Below are 18,825 nucleotides of genomic sequence, written 5' to 3'. Positions count from 1 at the left end.
GGTGAGCTCCCATTGCTCTGCCCTAGCTCCTGCTAACCTAGCAGTTCAAAAGCACACCCATGCAAGTAGATAAATAGGTACTGCTGTGGCAGGAAGGTAAACAGCGTTTCCATGTGCTCTGGCTTCCGTCAACGTGTTCCGTTGTGCCAGAAGCAGTTTAGTCATGCTGGCCACATGACTTGGAAAGCTGTTAGTGGACAAACACCTGCTCCCTCAGCCTGAAAGCAAGATGAGCGCCACAACCCCATAGTCACATTTGACTAAACTTAACCATCCAGGGCTCCTTTAAGTTTGCCTTTACCTACTGTAGTCTTTGGGATGCGGGTGGCGCTGTGGGTAAAAGCCTCAGCGCCTAGGGCTTGCCGATCAAAATGTCGGCGGTTCGAATCCCCGTGGCGGGGTGCGCTCCCGTTGTTCGGTCCCAGCGCCTGCCAACCTAGCAGTTCGAAAGCACCCCCAGGTGCAAGTAGATAAATAGGGACCGCTTACTAGCGGGAAGGTAAATGGCGTTTCTGTGTGCGGCTCTGGCTCGCCAGAACAGCGATGTCATGCTGGCCACATGACCTGGAAGTGTCTCTGGACAGCGCTGGCCCCCGGCCTCTTGAGTGAGATGAGCGCACAACCCTAGAGTCTGTCAAGACTGGCCCGTACGGGCAGGGGTACCTTTACCTTTACCTTTACTGTAGTCTTTAAGATGCCAGCGGTTTCATTTTTCTTTTTTGCTGCAAGAGAATGAACTTTGCTCCTTCTTTGAAATTTTATGGAATTCTGACACACATGACAAGCTTTATTTGGATATTCTCCTTTTTCAAGCCTTGCACTATTTGGGAATTGATTGATCAAGTCCATGGCCACAAGATGCAATTATGGCTTTATATGTAGATCAGACAAATCAATTTGCTGTGGCCCCCAGCTGCAATACCCATGGCCAGAGGCACAGAACATTAGGTTGCTGTAGGGCGGGTGCTACAAGGACATGTTACTGCCATAGCTGTCAACTTCCAGATTTGAAAATAAGGGATCAGCAGCCTCACCTGTCCCGGAGACAGTCTACAGGATATCTAACAATCCGGGATAGCAGCGGGAAGCAGCGGGAAACGGCGCTGGAATAAGGGAATTTCCCGCAAAAAAAAGGGAAGGTTGACAACTATGGTTACTGCCTTCCCACCCTGCTTCTGAGCAAACCTGATGCTCTCTACGTCGCTCCTAAGCATCAGCTACAGTGCCTGTGGCTTCTGGAAGTTGTAGTTCAAAACATCTGGATGGCATTGAGTTGGGGAAAGGCTTTCCAAAAGCAACTGCTTGGCAACTGTTGAAAGCAGGACACTAAACCAGACCGTATATTGGCTTGCTCCGCTGGGACTCTTCCTAAGAAGTATTAAATCAGTTTTTGAGTCTGGGATTTAGATAAGTCTCAAGGCTCCCCTGTAGCTAATTGTGAATCCTATGACTTTTGTTATAATTGTGATGTTTAGCTTATTTATTAAGTTGTTTTGTAAATAGTGTTTTATAGATTGTAATTGTTTTACTAATGATTTGTAATTGTTTCACTTATGATTTATCAATTATTTTATATGATTTATGTTGCATTTGTGATGTCCTATTATCTGGACTATAAAGAAGGCTGATCACCGAAGAATTGATGCTTTTGAATTATGGTGCTGGAGGAGACTCTTGAGAGTCCCATGGACGGCAAGAAGATCAAACCTCTCCATTCTTAAGGAAATCAGCCCTGAGGGCTCACTGGAAGGACAGATCCTGAAGCTGAGGCTCCAATACTTTGGCCACCTCATGAGAAGAGAAGACTCCCTGGAAAAGACCCTGATGTTGGGAAAGATGGAGGGCACAAGGAGAAGGGGACGACAGAGGACGAGATGGTTGGATAGTGTTCTCGAAGCTACCAGCATGAGTTTGACCAAACTGCGGGAGGCAGTGGAAGACAGGAGTGCCTGGCGTGCTCTGGTCCATGGGGTTACGAAGAGTCGGACATGACTAAATGACTAAACAACAACAACAAATTATGTCATTGTTGTTGTTTTTTGTTTGTAAGCTTTTTTTTATTCATGTGAATGAAAAGTGGCATAGAAATATAATCAAGCAAGGGGCCACTAGGCCCCTTGCTTGATGGCTGACAATAACATCTCTCCGACCCACACGAGGTAATTTGGAGGCTGTGATGGGAGTAAATAGCCTCCCTACCCCCCCAGGATTGGGGGGGGGGATGCCCTTGCCTGCTGTGCCCTATACCACCCCCGAATTTGTGGGGATGGGGGCACTAGGCAGAATGCCCTCCTGTGGATTTCGACGCTCCCGGACGCTGCCTCTGATCTGCGCCTCTAGCTGCAAGAACTTCAAAAGAAACGATTAGGATGAAGCGAATGCACATATTTCAAGGAAGGAGGGGGAGTAAAGACTGCTAACAGAAGAGATCTCTGATAAACAAGACGAGTCAGAGGAACAAGAATTAACCAGATGAAGATACACCAAGACTCGGTATGGCAAAGGGACTGCATGGGGGAGGGGGGGGACTTTCCTTTCTTTTCTCTATGTGATTAAACAAGAATCCCCCCCCCCCTCACAAGTCAGAAATGTCGTTTGAGGGACTTAAGCTGTGGATTTATGTCTGTGTGGAGATAAACTTTCTAACCAAAGCATGCTTTAAGAAGAGCGTGGAATGTATAAGGGCTTTGGAATGATGCAGTTAAAAATACCGTCGCCATATTGGGAAGTTCTGTCGGAGGACTTAAGTCTGGGAGGAGAAATAGAGAAATAGAGCTGTTTTTATATTGTGGGTGAAACTCCTCTGAGGGACTTAAAAACGACAGTTCTGTGATTAATGATGGAAAGAGCGATGTTATCTGTGAATGCGATGATATATGGAAACCATCTCGATTTGAGGATTGGACGAACGGAAAAATTCACACAGGATTATTATTGGTGTTTATCGGCTTAAGGAGATTATCAGAAGAGATCATAAAGAAAAAAGAGAAAATATACGAACAAGATGAGATGTGGAAACAGCAAGATAAGACTGGATAGAATTATGAACTTTGTTTGGACTGATTTGGAGATTAACACAGTAGCAAGAAGATGATCAGAATCCCCCTTCGGATCTTGAAATATGGGTCCACTCAACAAAATTTAAAATTCGGCTTTGTAATTCGGAATTTATGTGATGTGATTTGATTTGATTTGATTGGTCGGTTAATAAAAATTATTTTAAAAAAAAAGAAATATAATCAAGCAAATCAATTTAAAAATGATAGCTTGTTTTTGCAGACGCGGGTGAAATAGAGAGTAAATAAATGAGAGGAGGCGTAGTGCTTAAAGTAGGGAATCAAGACCCAGGTTCAAATCCCCACTCAGCCATGAAACTCACATTGGAGAAGTCACTATCATTCAAACTTACACGGTTCTGAGGATAAAATGGAGTGAAGGGAAGAACCCTGTATATATTTTTTTATCTCCTTGAAATGCAGAATATAAACTTGTTTAATGAAAATGAAGCATGCTGAATTTGTATTCTGAATGAGGAAGGTTAATAATCATGTCATTCTTCTACCCAGAAGGCAGAATGCTGGGGAAATTAATAAAAGGTTCTACTGCCGTCTGGCACTGATTCACTCTGATATCTCTAGGTGCGTAAATAGACTGATCTTAAATGCCTTAGGGTTGAGCTCTTACAATGTGTTGGAAAAAACATTGAGACTAATGTATGCCCAGATAAATAAAATGGAGGGGGAAAGAAACATCAATGGATAAAGAAGCAATACTTGGAATTTAAACAGTTCAGTTTATTATCCATAGCCTGCCTTTTGTTGTTATAATAATTAAAGTGGATTACCAAAGGTTTTTGTTTGTTTTTTTAAGGAAGAAAGTTGCACACATTAAAACAATATAATGGCAATATTCGTGCGTGTATATAAATTTTAAAAGCAGCTTTTACCAACCGCCTAAAAGAGGAAGATACATGTGTATTATAATGTATTGTGTATTGTTTTTTCTTTGTGTTTTCCTTTGTAAGTGTTTAAATTGTTGTAAAAGCAATAAATATTATTATTTTTTAAAAAAGAGGAAGATACAGAGAGCAGAACCTGCCACACCACTGCAGTCCTTGCGGGTGCTTGTCTATCACAGCATCGATTTCCTAACACAACCCTACACACACTTACCTGGGAGTCTTCTTCTCTTCTTTGGTGATCACTCAAAGCCAAATAAGGTTGTCTTCCATGAACACGGTCTTAACAGTGTGTCCGTAGATGACTGTGGAGGCCAATTCTGGATCCACTTGTCCTTCCACAGTGGGGACATAGGTTTCCGGGTGGGAGTTGACCATGGTGAGGGTTTGTCAAAAGTGCCTTCCTCTTAACACTTTTCTCCCTTTCTTCCTGAGTTTGAGTGTCTTCAAAGACTATGACACCTTTGGTCAGGGGTCCCTACCGCCCACTAGTGGGCATTTCAGGATTCTAGGTGGGCAGTAGGGGGTTCTACGGCACAAGTGGAACCCTCCTTCCATCGAGCACTGGTGGGCGGTAAGGAAATTTTACCATCAAGAAAGATGCATTAGTGGGTGCTAGGTATAAAAAGGTTTACTACCCCTGCCTTTGGTAATGGCTGTTCCCCAGCTGGAGCACATGCAGGCCAATGTTTTCTAATTGTTGGTTTTTATCCTACCTTTTTTTAGATTTGCCATGAGAGACTCTTTAAACCTCTTTTGTTGACCACTAGCATTACACTTTCCATTTTTAAGTTCGGAATAGAGTAGGCGTTTTGGAAGACAATAATCAGGAAACCGAACATGACCAGTTCAACAATGTTGAAGAATCATTGCTTCAACACTGGCAATCTCTGCTTCTTCCAGTACACTGGCATTAGTTCGCCTGTCTTCCCAAGTGATGTGTAAAAATTTTCAGAGAAACCGCTGATGGAATCTTGCGAGGAGTTGGAAATGACATTTATAAGTGGTCCGTGTTTCACAAGCATGCAGTAAAGTTGGTACAGTGGTACCTCCAATTATGAACACTTCTGGTTATGAACGCTTTGGGTTAGGAACTCTTCTAACCCGGAAGTAGCTGCTCCTGGTTGCAAACTTTGCCCCAGGATGCGAATGGGAATTGCGTGCCTCTGCGGCGGGAGACCCCACTAGCGAAAGCGCGCCTCAGGATGAGAACGGTTACAGCTTAAGAATGGACCTCCAGAACGAATTAAGTTCATAACCAGAGGTACCACTGTAATACAATAGCTTTGTAAACAAGCTTTTTTATTTGCCTGCGAATGTCCCAGTCCTCAAACACTCTGCACTTCAATCAGGAGAAAGCTGCGCTCGCAGAGCTCAGGCAATGCTGGATTTCAGCACTGTGGAAAGATAACTGCCAGGGTAGGCAAAGTAATTGGCACTTGCCAACAGTACACCATGGAGTTGGATTTGTGGCGCTGCAGAGGGGTTGGTTTGTGCTTGTTGGTGCAGCACTTTGGGTTTTTTGGGGATGCTGGGCGATAGGCCAAGATTTTTGTACGCTTCTGCGAAGACATTTAGGATGGTTAAGAGGTCATCATCTGTGTGGGAACACACTACGTTGTCATCAGCATACTGAAGCTCTATGACAGAAGTTACCTTACTCTTTGCTTTCAGCCTGCTCAGATTAAAGAGCTTTCCATCTGCTCGATAGATGATTCTTACCCCGGCGGGGACATATCTGGGAGTAAGAACACACAGACCAGAGGTTGCACTCGTATGCAGACGTGCACGGGGCTGCGCTATGGGGGAGGGGACAAGAGTTCTCAGCATCTGGCACCATGTAAACCATAGAGAACCGAAAGACCTCCCCATGTGCCGCTCTAAACTTTCCCCCCCCACACCTCTAATAAAACCACGATCTATGCAACAAGCGCTTCTGAGTCTTCTCAGTTGCTATTGACGACCGCGACGCGTTTTTGGTTTTTTTTTCTGGGGCCACGTGATCAACAGAACGCCGCCGCGCGAAAGCCGGCACCCCGAATATCGCGAGACTCCGCCCTCTCTCTCTCTCTCTCTCTCTCTCATTCTCCGCGTGCGCGCGTCGTTTACAAGGGCCATCCCCGAGGCGGGCTTGAGGCCTCGCGATAGAAGGGCTTTTTTCTTTTCCCTGAAATCTCGCGAGAGGAGCGCTCTTTCCCTTTTATCTTCTTGGAGCCGCCAAGATGGTAGGTGACGAGTGAGGCGGGTGCGCCGCCTGAGGAGCGGGGCCTGGTAGTCCGGCGCCTCAGACGCCGTTTCTCGCGACGGAGGGTGGCCGCCGGGGACTTGGCCGCGAGGGAATGGCGGCTGCCTCTCGGGGCGGGGGGGGGGAGGTTTCTGGGGGACTTTTAATAACAGTGAAGTCATGGCCGGGCTCTGCACTCGGAGCCCCCCCTTCGCTCTCGGCCTGTCCTACCTCGCAGGGTTCTTGTTGGAAAGACAACATCCACGACACGCTTCCCTGCCTCCTCCAGCTCATCGGGACAGGCGCTTCTCCCTACGGCTTTCTTTTTAAAGCCACCCGGCCCATGGTGAGATTGGGTGTTGTATGGAGCCGCGCCCCCCCCCCCCCAAATATCTGTTACTGATCTCCTTTCTCAGTCGAAGGGATAGCTGGGGGGGGGGGTGCCCTTTAGATCAGGGGCTCCTAAACTCCGGACTAGAAAGTGGCTCGTGAGGTTCACTCAGGCGGCCTGCTGTATGCAGCACGTCTGTAGAAATAAAACTTTTAAATCGTACAGCATCTACCGCAACACTTTACCATTGCTCCAATGAGGAAAAAGACCATCATCAAGTGGTCTGACAAGATCCCTCAGCAATTTTCGAGTGTTTCATGGTATAAAAATATTTGCGCACAGGTCCAAAAGTGTTTTCTTTCTGAAGGCTGCTCCAATGCCTTATGTTTCTGCTCTTTGCAATGTGTCATACATGGGTGTCCCACTATGTGTCGGTGAACAGGCTTGCTTAGTTGACCTCTGGGGAGAGCTGCACTGTAATTTTTGCTTTGCCTGCTTTTAATAATAATAATTTATTATTTATATCCCTCCCATCTGGCTGGGTTTCCCCATCCACTCTGGGCGGCTCCCAACAGAATATTAAAAATGCGATCAAACATTAAAAACTTCCCTGAACAGGGCTGCCTTCAGATGTCTTCTAAAAGTTAGTTGTTTATTTCCTTGACATCTGATAGGAGGGCGTTCCACAGGGTGGGTGCCGCTAACAGAAGGCCCTCTACCTGGTTCCTTGTAATCTCATTTCTCGCAGTGAGGAAACCGCCAGAAGGCCCTCGGAACTGGACCTCAGTGTCTGGGCTGAACAATGGGGGTGGAGACGCTTCTTCAGGTATACTGGGAAATATACCACATGCCAGATAGAAAACACACACCAAGTCAGATGGTTGGTTCATCTAGTTCAGTTGGGGTTTTTGGCAGGCAGTGGCTCTCCAGGACTGGGAGAAATCATTCCCAGCCCTACCTGGAGGTGGAGATGCCAGGGATTGAACTAAGAGCCATTTCTGTGTGCTCTACCATGGAGCTAGGGCCCTTTCTACGTTGAGTGAGGAAGGTCTGAAGGGGGATTTTAGTCATGTTTGCTTGATTGGGAACCCAATTTTAATCGGGAAACCAAGCTGCACATTCAAGTGAAAGGCTGCTTCAGACCTCAGCTCAACATGGGAAGGTCAGGAAATGAACGGGCAGGGCTGGTGCACGTGGGAATATTAGGGGTTGCAGAGGGTTCTACTCCCATATTCAGATAAATGTCTGAACATGCCTGTATACTATTATTGAATCCAGTCTTAATAGCCTGAAAAGACCGCTGACCTGAAGGGATTTATTTTATTTATAGGTGTTTTTATTTTATTTTATTTTATTTACATAGTTTTTAGTGTGGCTTATCTTGCTAGCTTAGTACGGCTAGCGCTATAGCATATTGATGCATATACAGTATGGTATCCGTACTAGTATGGTGGTTAAAGTTTCAGGCTGCAGAGACCAAGGTTCAAATCCCCATGCAGCCCTGTGGCTCACAGGGTGATCTTGGACTGATCACAGCCTAACGTAGACACAAGAATTTGTGAGGATAAAATGAGGATAATGGTGTATATGCCATCCTGAGGTGAGAAGCCCTAAACGGCCTCGGTCCAGTATACCTGAAGGAGCGTCTCCACCCCCATCATTCTGCCCGGATGCTGAGGTCCAGCGCCGAGGGCCTTCTGGCTGTTCCCTCATTGCGAGAAGCAAAGCTACAGGGAACCAGGCAGAGGGCCTTCTCGGTAGTGGCGCCCGCCCTGTGGAGCGCCCTTCCAGCAGATGTCAAGGCGATAAACAACTACCTGACATTCAGAAGACATCTTAAGGCAGCCCTGTTCAGGGAAGTTTTTAACGTGTGATATTTTACTGTATTTGTGGTTTTTATGGAAGCCGCCCAGAGTGGCTGGGGAGGCCCAGCCAGATGGGCGGGGTATAAATAATAAATTATTATTATTATTATTAGGAAAAAATATGAGATTACTTATTTACCGGTAACCACCACTTGAAGTGAATTAAACAGTCAAAACACACCAAACATTGAAATGCCAGTGTCTTCAGGAAAGGTAAATGGGAGGCACACATTAATCAGGCCTGTAAATCTGATTAAGGTTCATAAGCAACTGTTCCAAGCTGGAGATCCTCCACTGGTGTATTCTAATCATTTGTTGATTTTTGAAACATCATGCTACATTTGTTCTTCTTTCATTGGGCACTAATATAACATATGCTGTCGTATTGTCTTTTTCTTAAGCCTTCAAGACTGAGGAAGACCAGGAAACTGCGAGGTCACGTCAGCCACGGCCATGGTCGTATTGGTATGTGTAGAAGCAGCTTCCATGTAGAACTATTTTGCTACTTAAATCTATTGTTGCTTCACAGGGTTTTGGAATCTTCTCCCCTGGTTATCAGGTGACTTAAACCTAAAGGGGAAAAAGGCTTTTTGGTGTCTGACACTTGTAGTTTTCTGCTTGCTCCCCCCCTTTTTAAAAAAACTCCTGAGTGTAGTTGCATGGGAGTAAAGCATATGATTTATTTATTTTTTATATCGCTTTTCATCCAAAGATCACAGGATGGTTTACAATATAAAAACACAAAAATATATAGCATAATTACAAACTAAAACAATAACACTCCCCTTCACACACACAGTTTAAAAGGCCATAGATGGTTTAATTAGCCAAAAGCCTGGGAGAAATGTTTTTGCCCGGCTTCTAAAGACAGGTAACAAAGGCGTCAGGCAAGCAGAAAAGGCCTATTCTTTTGTTGCTCCCCTCTGGACCTCTGGCAGAGGATGCACACGAAGAAGGACCTCAAACGATGATCTGGGTCAGTTCATATGGGGATAGATTGTCCTTGAGGTGTTAGCTGCTAGCAAAGGCTATCTTTCCATAGCTACAACCAGCATGCCTTTGAGGTCCAGCTTGCACATTCCAGAATGAATACAAGCAATGGGGAAGAAGTTCCTTAGTACCTACTTTATCTCAGCCAAGGTTTCCCCTTGCTAATCTGAGGTTGAAGCTCTTTGCAGGAAAATAGGTAACAGAGAAGTTTTAATAAGTGTATTTAGCGTAGCTCTTGAGTCAGAACTGTTATGAAATGCAATATGGTTATTGTATAGAAGCAGAGATAAAAAGCATCAATAATAAATATATGATTGCTTATTAACAAGTTCTGCTTCACTCATTGACTCAAATGAATTTACCATACCTGGTGCCTAAACTTGCATAGGTTTCCCACATCCCTTCAGGCCCTGTTCTAAACCCAAAATGGCATCCACTACATGGCCTCTGGAGCAGTTGTAGCCTAACCATATATTTTTAGGCAGGCATTGGGGACAATGAACAGGTAAAAGAACTACCGTCCTAAGTCCTGCTTTGTGTAACTAATTATACTTCCAGTTTGCTTAGAGCTAGTGTAGCATGAATGATGACATAACTTTAGAAAGTGGAAATTCCAAGTTCCTAGAAATGTGGTCTGAAGAAAGTAGATCTCAGTGCTTTGCTAGCCTGATTAAAAAAATTGAGCTTTTTAAAGCCATAAACTGGAAGTCGACTTTGACTGTTAAGGCCAGTAGGGGTGCAGCTAATCACACAGCAGACCTGTAGCCTGATCCTTTGCAGGTTCACTATGATTCATACAAAGGCTGAACTCCTAAATGTTTACTAGAGGGAAAACACGATGGAACTTCTGAGTAAACATGTTTAAAGTTTTGCTCTAAATTCTTGGACAGTTAACTCCTCTATGATAGTATGGGTGTGTCTGCAGGCTTAAGCTTGCCTAAATCTTGTGTTGGATTGTGGTCTTTAAGTACTGGTGATGATAAACATTTAAGCTGGCAGTGTGTGTGCGTGTTTCTGTGTTTCTCTGCTTTAAAGTTTTTAAAAAATATTTCTGTTTGATGTTTCTCTTTAGGTAAGCATAGAAAGCATCCTGGAGGACGTGGTAATGCTGGAGGCCTGCACCACCACAGAATTAACTTTGATAAATAGTAAGCTAGCCCTTTTTTCTTTACTTCCCTTCATTTCTTCCCTCATCAACCCCACCCCCAAACTGGCACCAAAAAATAACTACCTATATAGATTCAGCAGTTAGGAAATACCGTTTTCAAATACTGAACCATATTTAAGGAAAGTATACATGCATTTTATCGCAACAGCTGTGGAAAGCTTGAACTTTCATCACTTGTGGCTTCTCAGAGCTCTATGGAAGCCAGTAAGTACAAGTCTGTGTAAAGTATATTTAGTATTGGCTTTCCTAATGCATTTTATTTCAAATAGTTTTGGGGAATACAGTGGGATCCCCCCCAGCCTTTCAGAGCAAATTCTTTTGGTGGAGTAGGCTGCAAGGGGAGAAGAATCCCCCCAATTTGCACAATCAGAAGTGTGCTGCAGGAGGCCAATACGATTGGATGGTCCCCCTTGTTTTATTTAGTAAATATTAGCAAAATATGCTAAATAGGACCTCAGGTCAATACGGGGCATTAGAAAAATTTCCAAAGAAGTTACAATGGTAGTTTTCAAATGTAGGAAGCTACCCTATACAGAATCAGACCATTGGTCTATCTAGATGAGTACTGTTGACTGACTGGCAGTGAGTCTCCAAGGTTGCAGGCAGGAGTCTCCTCTAGTGTTACCTGGAGATGTCAGGGATTGAATTTAGGACCTTCTGTGTGCAAATCAGATGGTCTACCACTGAGCTACCTATGGCCCTTCCAGAAAATGGAAGTGCTAGCCCACTTTTTATTACAGTGGTACCTTGGTTGTTGAACTTAATCCGTTTGACTCCTGAAACGGTTCGAAAACCAAGGTGCAGCTTCTGATTGGCTGTAGGAGCTTCCTGCACTCAAGTGGAAGCCACGTCGGATGTTCGGCTTCCGAAAAACATTTGCAAACCAGAACGTTTCTGGGTTTGCAGCATTCAGGAGCCGATTTGTTTGACAACTAAGCTGTTCAGGAACCAAGGTACCACTGTATTTGGACTTCAGGTGCACTTAGTATCATAAAACAAACTGGCTCAACACAAATTTCTTTTTTAGCTTCTAGATTCTGGCTTATTTCAAATGTACACAGACACGTAGAATAGCAATAATCTATCTGTTCCAGTCCATGATATACTGTCATGCACAATCTTTTTCATGCTTTTATCTGTTCCCCTGAGAATTTGGTAAGACAATGAAGTTGCATATTTACAAATAACTGAGACTAGAGTCACATCTAGATATTGTCAGTTATCATGGTGTGCTATAGTGCTCAGAGAGTGACAACTGACTTTTATTCACTGACTGTGCTCCGCATAGTACAGTCAGCCACCAGGTTAGTAACAGAGTAAGGTTACCTCAGAGTAAGAGATGTGGGTCAGCACGAGGGTGCAGACAACAATGTCTCATGTAGAGCTTTCTCCTTTCTCAATATTTGCCTCATCTTTGTACCCTGTATTAAGAAAGCAGCTTACTTAAAAGCACTGTGAGCTCATGGCTGCCCTCAGATTTGAACTAAGAATGTTTGCTTCACACCTTCTGCTCTTAACCTGTGCCAGATATTTTTCTCAGTAAACCTAGACACGGTCATCCAATAAACCCAAGTATTGTTGCTCATGCATTTAAAAATGCATCATGCAGTGATTTTTCAGCTTGTGATTTTTCTTTCTAGCCATCCTGGTTATTTTGGAAAGGTTGGTATGAGACATTACCACTTGAAGAAAAACCAGCACTTCTGTCCCACAGTCAACCTGGATAAACTGTGGACACTTGTTAGTGAGCAGACAAGGCTCAAGTATGCCAAAAATCCAGCCGGATTATCACCTGTAATTGATGTTGTGCGCTCAGTAAGTGTCAAAAACTTTTGGGTGAACTTTTTATAATGATGCAGAGCTTCCAAATATTGCTTTTATATTTGCTTCCTATCGTGTAAAAACCAAGGAAGGTCTGCATAATTTGACTGCAGTAGGTCTGCCCAGAGTTTGCCAGCCTCTTGGTTTTGCTACCTGTTGGCTGCATCTGGCTTGATGGGGCATAGATTGTGGAGACCAAGCTATAGGCCAGGCTTGTACGGTCTGTAGAGTGGGCATTTTTATATTTCATTTCAAAAGTGATTGCATTACTTAAATTTATTGTGAGTTTTACAGTTTGTTGGTTTGTCAGAAGGAGCTAAACCATGAGCCTGTGTTTGGATGATAAGCCATGGTGTTATGTAGTGTAGGGGCAAAATGACCAAGGAACAACAGTCTCCACTTTGGGAGCCTGCTTGTTTGCAATAAGCCATGGCTTGTGTCAGCATTATGAGTGAAATAGACATATGTTTGCGTATTGTAAAAATGCAGTTGTAGGATACTGGTAACCCTATAACCCTGGAGTTTGAACAGCTAATTTTCCAATTAACAAAACAAAGGCAGTGCCCATTCAATAGACTTGGCTCTTTCTATTACTCATATACTGAAAATATGGTGAGACTTCATTGTATGTCTATAGACACTATATTGTATATCCAAAGGGGGTGTGGTAAAAAGATGGAACGTCTCTCTGTCTCTTTACATTAACTACACACTTTCAAACAACTTTTTTTTTTACTTTAATTGCCCCATATTACCCAAATATTCTGTTGGCTGGAATGCACAGCTAAAGAATGCTGAGACTCATGCTGATGGGCATAGTGAATATCATGAAGTAGCAAGCACACTTTAAATTGCACATGTTCCTTTATACTGTCAAGTTGCTATTTTCTGTTCCCTCCCTTGTAGTCTCTAGTTCTACCACTTCCCTGCTAGGCACAGTTTGTTTACTTGCAATATTTCACAAAGTGTACATAATTTTTTAGTTTTATTAGAACTGATCAGTGATGGTTGGGGGAAAAACTTGGTACCTTCTGGGCTTGCTGACGATTCTCCTATCTGTTTATGTTTTTAGGGTTATTATAAAGTCCTGGGCAAGGGGAAACTGCCCAAACAGCCTGTAATTGTGAAAGCAAAGTTCTTCAGCAGAAAAGCAGAAGAAAAAATAAAAGCAGTTGGTGGAGCTTGTGTGCTAGTAGCATAAGGACTTCTCTATGTGCTCAGATTAAAATAAACATCATTTCTGCTACCTTGTATTCTCATTTTAATAAGCTGTTGAGAAAGACTGCTGATTCTAGTGCCTGCTGGCTTGTTTACAGGAGACAAAACCTTTTCTAATGTACCAGATTTACTTGAATGTATTGCACACCTTTTTTTGGCCAAATGACATCACAAAAATTAGGGTGTGCATTAGATTTGATGGTGCCAGCAAATACTTTTTGGGTTTCAAGGTTTTGAAAATTGAGGTGTGCATTAGATTTGCGTAAATGCAGCATCTCCTGGCATTCTTTTCTTTCAGCAAGAAAAGGACAGAAGGCTCAACAAACGTTGTCGACCAACCATTGTACATTATGCATCACGGCAAGATGCACAGTTGTCATTTAAGAATAAAGGGGGCAAATTTCACATCCAGTCATAATCGTTAATGCCTACAATTAACAAGTGGAGCTGAATTGACTCTTATTGTCACTCTGAAAAAATACCAACATCCATGACTGTAGTCTTCACTTGGAATTATGGTAATGTTTTAATAAGCACAAGATTTCATGAAGATAGAAAGGCTATTTGCAGAGCATATGTAAAACCCACCAAGAAACACCTACTAGAAAGTTTCTAAGACGGTACTGCACACCTCTGTTACACACCTTCCAACAGAGCTTATGCAATTCTGTACTAGTTCTTCAGTAGTAGTAAAAAAAATATATTTTAGGTTTGGTAGGTTTTTTTCCACCCTGCAACATTCAGTATACTAATAATCAATACAAAGCTCTTACAATGTGGTTACCAATTTGGCAAAGTATAAAAAGTCTGCATTTACAAAGTTGAAAGGAACAATAAGAAGTTTGATCATTTTCAGCCCTACATATCTTTATGGATGTGTTGGTTTGCTTTTTATTGTTCAGTAATGCGTGCCTTTCCTAGGTATGCAGACTTGGGGCCAGCAGGAATAAGTGGCCTACAAGGTTTCATTTTTACAAATTTTGTTTTGAGCAAGCAGCAAGCAGTTAGTTTCACATGAAAGATTCATTGCCTTGTAACATAGCATCGAAAAGTATTCCAAAACTCTCTTGAAATGCTAAATATAAAACCTGAATATAATACAATAGTGCAATTGCATTTTAAAATTGGCATCACTTCAAATTAGTGTTATAACAAAATTGGGTTCAGTTTAGAAAAATTCAATTGGACTTTGTACATAGAAGCTGGTGAATCTTCAGTGAAGTGTGTTTTGCTGCTGCACTAGTTCAAAGACTGGACTAGCACAAAAACTGGGGAAGGACATGTGTTTTGGTATTTTGCATTCAAGTCCTGGGGCTTAAACAAAAGAACAACAACCCTGTTGAACCCAGAAAACAACTCAAAATATTCCAATTTCAGAAACCTCAGGAAATGTTCAACACTGGTGAGCCATGTTACCAGAGCAGTGGGGGATATAAAATATTTAAATTCTATTTCAGAAGGCACAAAACACAAAGCAAAACATGCTTGTGTTGTCTGTCACAAGGGAGCACAGAATATTTATGCAATATGGAAAAGCTGTAGGATGTCTTAAAGGTGCAGATCTCATGCAAAAGTCTAGATGGAAAAACTTGCAGAAAAGCAGCAGCAGGGAAAACAACTCGAGTTGGTGACACTCAAGTGTCAACCCTCAGATTGCACATGGTCTCTGCCTTCTATTGTATCAACATAAGAGACTGACCAATAGCATTGAGCTTACAACAAAACTTGAAGCAAGGAGCTACGGCAATGTTGGTTTACTGTGCGGGGACCAACTGTTTCCTTGCTTCATATAAAAGTATTAACACATCTAAAGAAACCCAACTGAGGTCAGGAATGTGTTTTTTTCCCCTGCGCTTAAGGTGGAGGATAAAGGCAGAATGACAATTGTCTGGTCCTTGCAGGACTTCCTATTGATCATGCCCCTATATCAGGGGTGGAGAACCTCAGGTCTAGACTCTGAATTTGGCCTTCAGGCCATCTTTCAGGACTCTTCCCCAAGCCACTTCCATTGCCAACCCTATTCTCTGATGTCAAGTCCTTTTGGTGGGGTAGTTAATGCTTCTTGCTTGCCAGGACAGAGGCGTGGATGTAGAAACCTGATTTCTGCATGGCTGGAATGTCGCTTGCTGTACAGAGGTGAGTGTCGTACACCCATTTCTCTGCCCATTTAGCCTTTGCTTCCACTCACCTTTTGCATCTAGCCCTGCCAACCACTAGTATGTGGCCCCTGGAAGGTTGCCCAGGAGAGAATGTGGCCCTTTGACTGAGAAAAGGTTTCCCACTCCTGCCTTCTCTTCAACAGCAGATGGGCTAGTGTCACTATATTTCTATAATCAGCCTGTCTTCATCATCACTGCTGCTTATGTCGTCATATTCCACGTGAGCTTGTTTGCTCATCACTTCTAAGCTTTGTTTTTTGTAGGGTTTGGATAGTGTTCCAGAGCTAGCTATGAAAGTAGAGGGGTTTTTGAAAGGAGGAAATCCAGGCTTAGAAAGCTTTCCTTGATCATTGCCTAGTTTTGTAGAGTGGACGTTCTTCTCTGTACAGCTACAGTGGCCAGGAGAGCTGTTGGTCTCCTGCACAAGCCCTGAACTATGTAAAGGATCGCTTGAAAATGATGTACCAGTAAGCAACTTGGATCCGAACAAAGCAGGACATGGAGTTTGGAAGGTGTGGGCAAGCTGCTCTTTTAGAGATGGGTATAAATCCCCACCTGTGGGTTTTTCTTTTCTTCCTGTGACGTGGACAGAGGGCTCTAAGTCGGTAAAATTTTGATACTTTGATTCTACATTATCACAGTCTGCATTTGATCCCACAAATATAGGACTAATAACCTTTGAATCCATAATGCTGTGTGAATGGCTCTTGCCTGAAACTATCAGTTCAAAGTTGCAATGCTCAATGGAAGGCCAACAATCGTCAGAAATAACATCGGGCTGTGGTTCTTCCTTAAATATTCCTAAGGCGTTGACATCAAAGGTGTTTGTTTTTTCCTCTACTGCATCAGTGGCCAGTGTAAAGGAATATGTTGCTTTTGAAACATCTGGAACTGCAGGCATCATCTGAAGAGAGAGACTGCCCCTGGAGTGTTCATTAGCAGACCCAGGAACTTCCTACCAGAGAAGGAGATGAAATTATCAATTCATTGAATTCACTTTCAAATCCAAAGCCACCAGGTGCATTGTGTAAATTAAATAACTCATACACTGCAGCCTTACCCAGAAGTTAGTCCCGCAGAATTCTATGGTGATGACTCCCAGGTAAGTGAGGTTAGGATTGCTGTTGCTGGGCAGTATTCAGTGCACTCTTTCTGTCAGTGCAGGGACATCTGGCTGTGTAATGGAACTTCCCCTCCCTCTCCTCTTTCCCCCAACTCACTGTTATGAGTTTGGTGTGAAGCATTCAGCAGGAGAGGAAGGGAAAGTTGCACAAATTAAAATACTTGCGCTAAAGTCTTATTTCGTCAAGAAGTCTACTAAGGGCCTATGCTGAAGGTTATTTTCTCACTGCAAAACAGCTTGCAGTAAGTAGGCACCTTCTGGAAAAGGAATGTCATGCAACTTGTTCTTGTAAATGGCATCTATGTTTAAATTTGGGGGGTGGCACATTCATGAGATAAGTTTTCATATGGATAGCCATGGTGCCTGCCAAAATTCATCTTGTAATACAAATATCTTTATTGGAAATGGAAGATCACTGACCATCGCAAACGACTACCATTTCGTTTCCCCTCTTCTTGTCATAATATTAAGAGATAAGCAGTTCTGTTAGTTCAATAAGTTTTCACGGAACAAATGAACTTCTCCCTCTCCCCTCCTCCTTCTACCCCCCCCCCCCAAATCTGTTCTGGAGTTCCTCCAACCCTTTGGATCAGAATTAGGGGAGGTGCATAGAGAGAAGAGGGGGACTTCCATTGTGTGATAGTTCTAGCACTAACAAGTCTATATGGCTGCCCTACACTACAGGGCCAGTTCCAAGGTTCAGGTGTTACTTTACAAGGTGCTTAACAATTTGGGTAGAGGATAACTCTGGGATCCCTGCCTGATCACTGAAGTCTTTCTTATAACTCATGGCTCAGATGCACAACTCATTTCCACCACGAACAGTGTGTTTAGTACTGTGGGACCAATTTCATGGAACTCTCAGTTGAGGTCAGCCAGGCCCCTTCCCTACTGAAGTTCTGGTACTTACTGAAGACTTTTTTAAAATTCCAGTAGCCATTTTAATTTAAGTTTGATTTTATAGTTTCAACTGATGTTTTATTTTTTGTATTGTACTTTTAACTTGTTTGTTTAATGATTTAATTAAGTATTATTAAGTTGAGTACTGCCCAAAATATCCCATTGCTTTTTGCGAATATTAAAACTATGCAGGGGGGAATGGCTGGTTTATCAACTACTTGTCCTTTCAGCTTTCAATTAGTCCAATGTTACTTGAGTTACCAAGAGTTGAAAAGGTATTCCCAAATGACTCCTTACTTCTTTCATCTGGTTCTTTTTCACAGAGGAAGCAGCTTTGTCAGTTGGGGCATAAGATGTCTCCTGCTGTAGATTTTGGTCATTCCCTGTTTGGAAAGAAAACAGAGACACCGTGGTTAGCAGGCTGATTTTCGTTTTCCACTTTTTCTGGGCAAATAGGTTCCAGGTGGGTTCCACTTAAGATTTGAATTCATAGTTAGTGATATACAGAACGCATTTGACAAATGAAATTTTACAAGCAGTTGCTTAATATTTTAAACCTTTATTTATGTAGATGTTTTTGCCACCTTAACTGCTTGTTATGTCTTTAAATACATCAATGTATTTAAACATCTCTGTGAGCCAGGCTGGGCTATCAGATTTAGTTTACCATGCCCAAAGCCAACATTTATCTGCACTTCAATGGCAACATCATCATCATCAATTAAATTTGTATACCACCTTTCATCCAGAAATCTCAGGGCTGTTCACAACTTAAAATTACAATATATAAACACAAAATACATAATAAAAATAAGAACAAATACAAACACAAACCAATAATCTCCCCTCCCACAACACATTTAAAAGGGCATCAGATTTCAGTCAGCCAAAGAGTTTGGTTGAAGAGGAATGAGAATTCTGAATTGCAGACCAACAGGTAAATGAAGTGGGGGCAGGGGGGAGTGCAAATGTGGGTGAAAGTGTCCAGAATTAGGAACAAGGGGAGTAGAAACATGTTTCATGCTTTGAAAAGAGTTGTCACATCTGGGTATGGTACCTTTTAGCCCT

General features: G+C 42.8%; 2 protein-coding genes and 1 non-coding gene across 10 annotated transcripts in view; 2 read left to right on the top strand and 1 right to left on the bottom strand.

Moving 5' to 3' along the window:
- Positions 1–6,069: 6,069 nt before the first annotated feature.
- LOC114599696 (large ribosomal subunit protein uL15-like) lies at positions 6,070–13,603 on the top strand. 4 transcript variants are annotated; one of them, XM_028735347.2, is made up of 5 exons: positions 6,070–6,183; positions 8,780–8,843; positions 10,441–10,516; positions 12,177–12,351; positions 13,430–13,603. In XM_028735347.2, the coding sequence occupies exons 1-5, from the start codon at positions 6,181–6,183 to the stop codon at positions 13,556–13,558; spliced, it is 447 nt and encodes a 148-aa protein (XP_028591180.1). In that variant the 5' UTR covers positions 6,070–6,180; the 3' UTR covers positions 13,559–13,603. The 4 variants fall into 4 exon arrangements, with proteins under 4 accessions (XP_028591180.1, XP_028591182.2, XP_028591181.1 ...); XM_028735349.2 differs by lacking the exon at positions 6,070–6,183 and adding an exon at positions 6,283–6,528; XM_028735348.2 differs by lacking the exon at positions 6,070–6,183 and adding an exon at positions 6,811–6,833.
- LOC114599976 (small nucleolar RNA SNORA3/SNORA45 family) lies at positions 11,723–11,853 on the top strand. Its single transcript, XR_003707396.1, has one exon. It is a non-coding gene; the product is annotated as a small nucleolar RNA SNORA3/SNORA45 family (small nucleolar RNA).
- A 1,157-nt stretch (positions 13,604–14,760) lies between the features above and the next one.
- The window catches only part of ZNF831 (zinc finger protein 831), a 45,504-nt gene continuing 41,439 nt past the window's right edge, over positions 14,761–18,825 (bottom strand). For all 5 annotated transcript variants that reach the window (XM_028735342.2, XM_077929327.1, XM_077929328.1 and 2 more), the window contains 2 exons: positions 18,055–18,140; positions 14,761–16,689 (listed from right to left, as the gene is read on the bottom strand). In XM_028735342.2, coding sequence (XP_028591175.2) covers positions 15,895–16,689; positions 18,055–18,140 — 881 coding nt within the window. In that variant the 3' untranslated portion in view covers positions 14,761–15,894. The remainder of the gene's footprint in view (positions 16,690–18,054; positions 18,141–18,825) is intronic.

This window comes from Podarcis muralis, chromosome 5 (genome assembly GCF_964188315.1).
Source record: "Podarcis muralis chromosome 5, rPodMur119.hap1.1, whole genome shotgun sequence".
NCBI classification, from domain to species: Eukaryota; Metazoa; Chordata; class Lepidosauria; order Squamata; family Lacertidae; genus Podarcis; species Podarcis muralis.
This window is presented reverse-complemented; position numbering and strand designations above follow the sequence as displayed.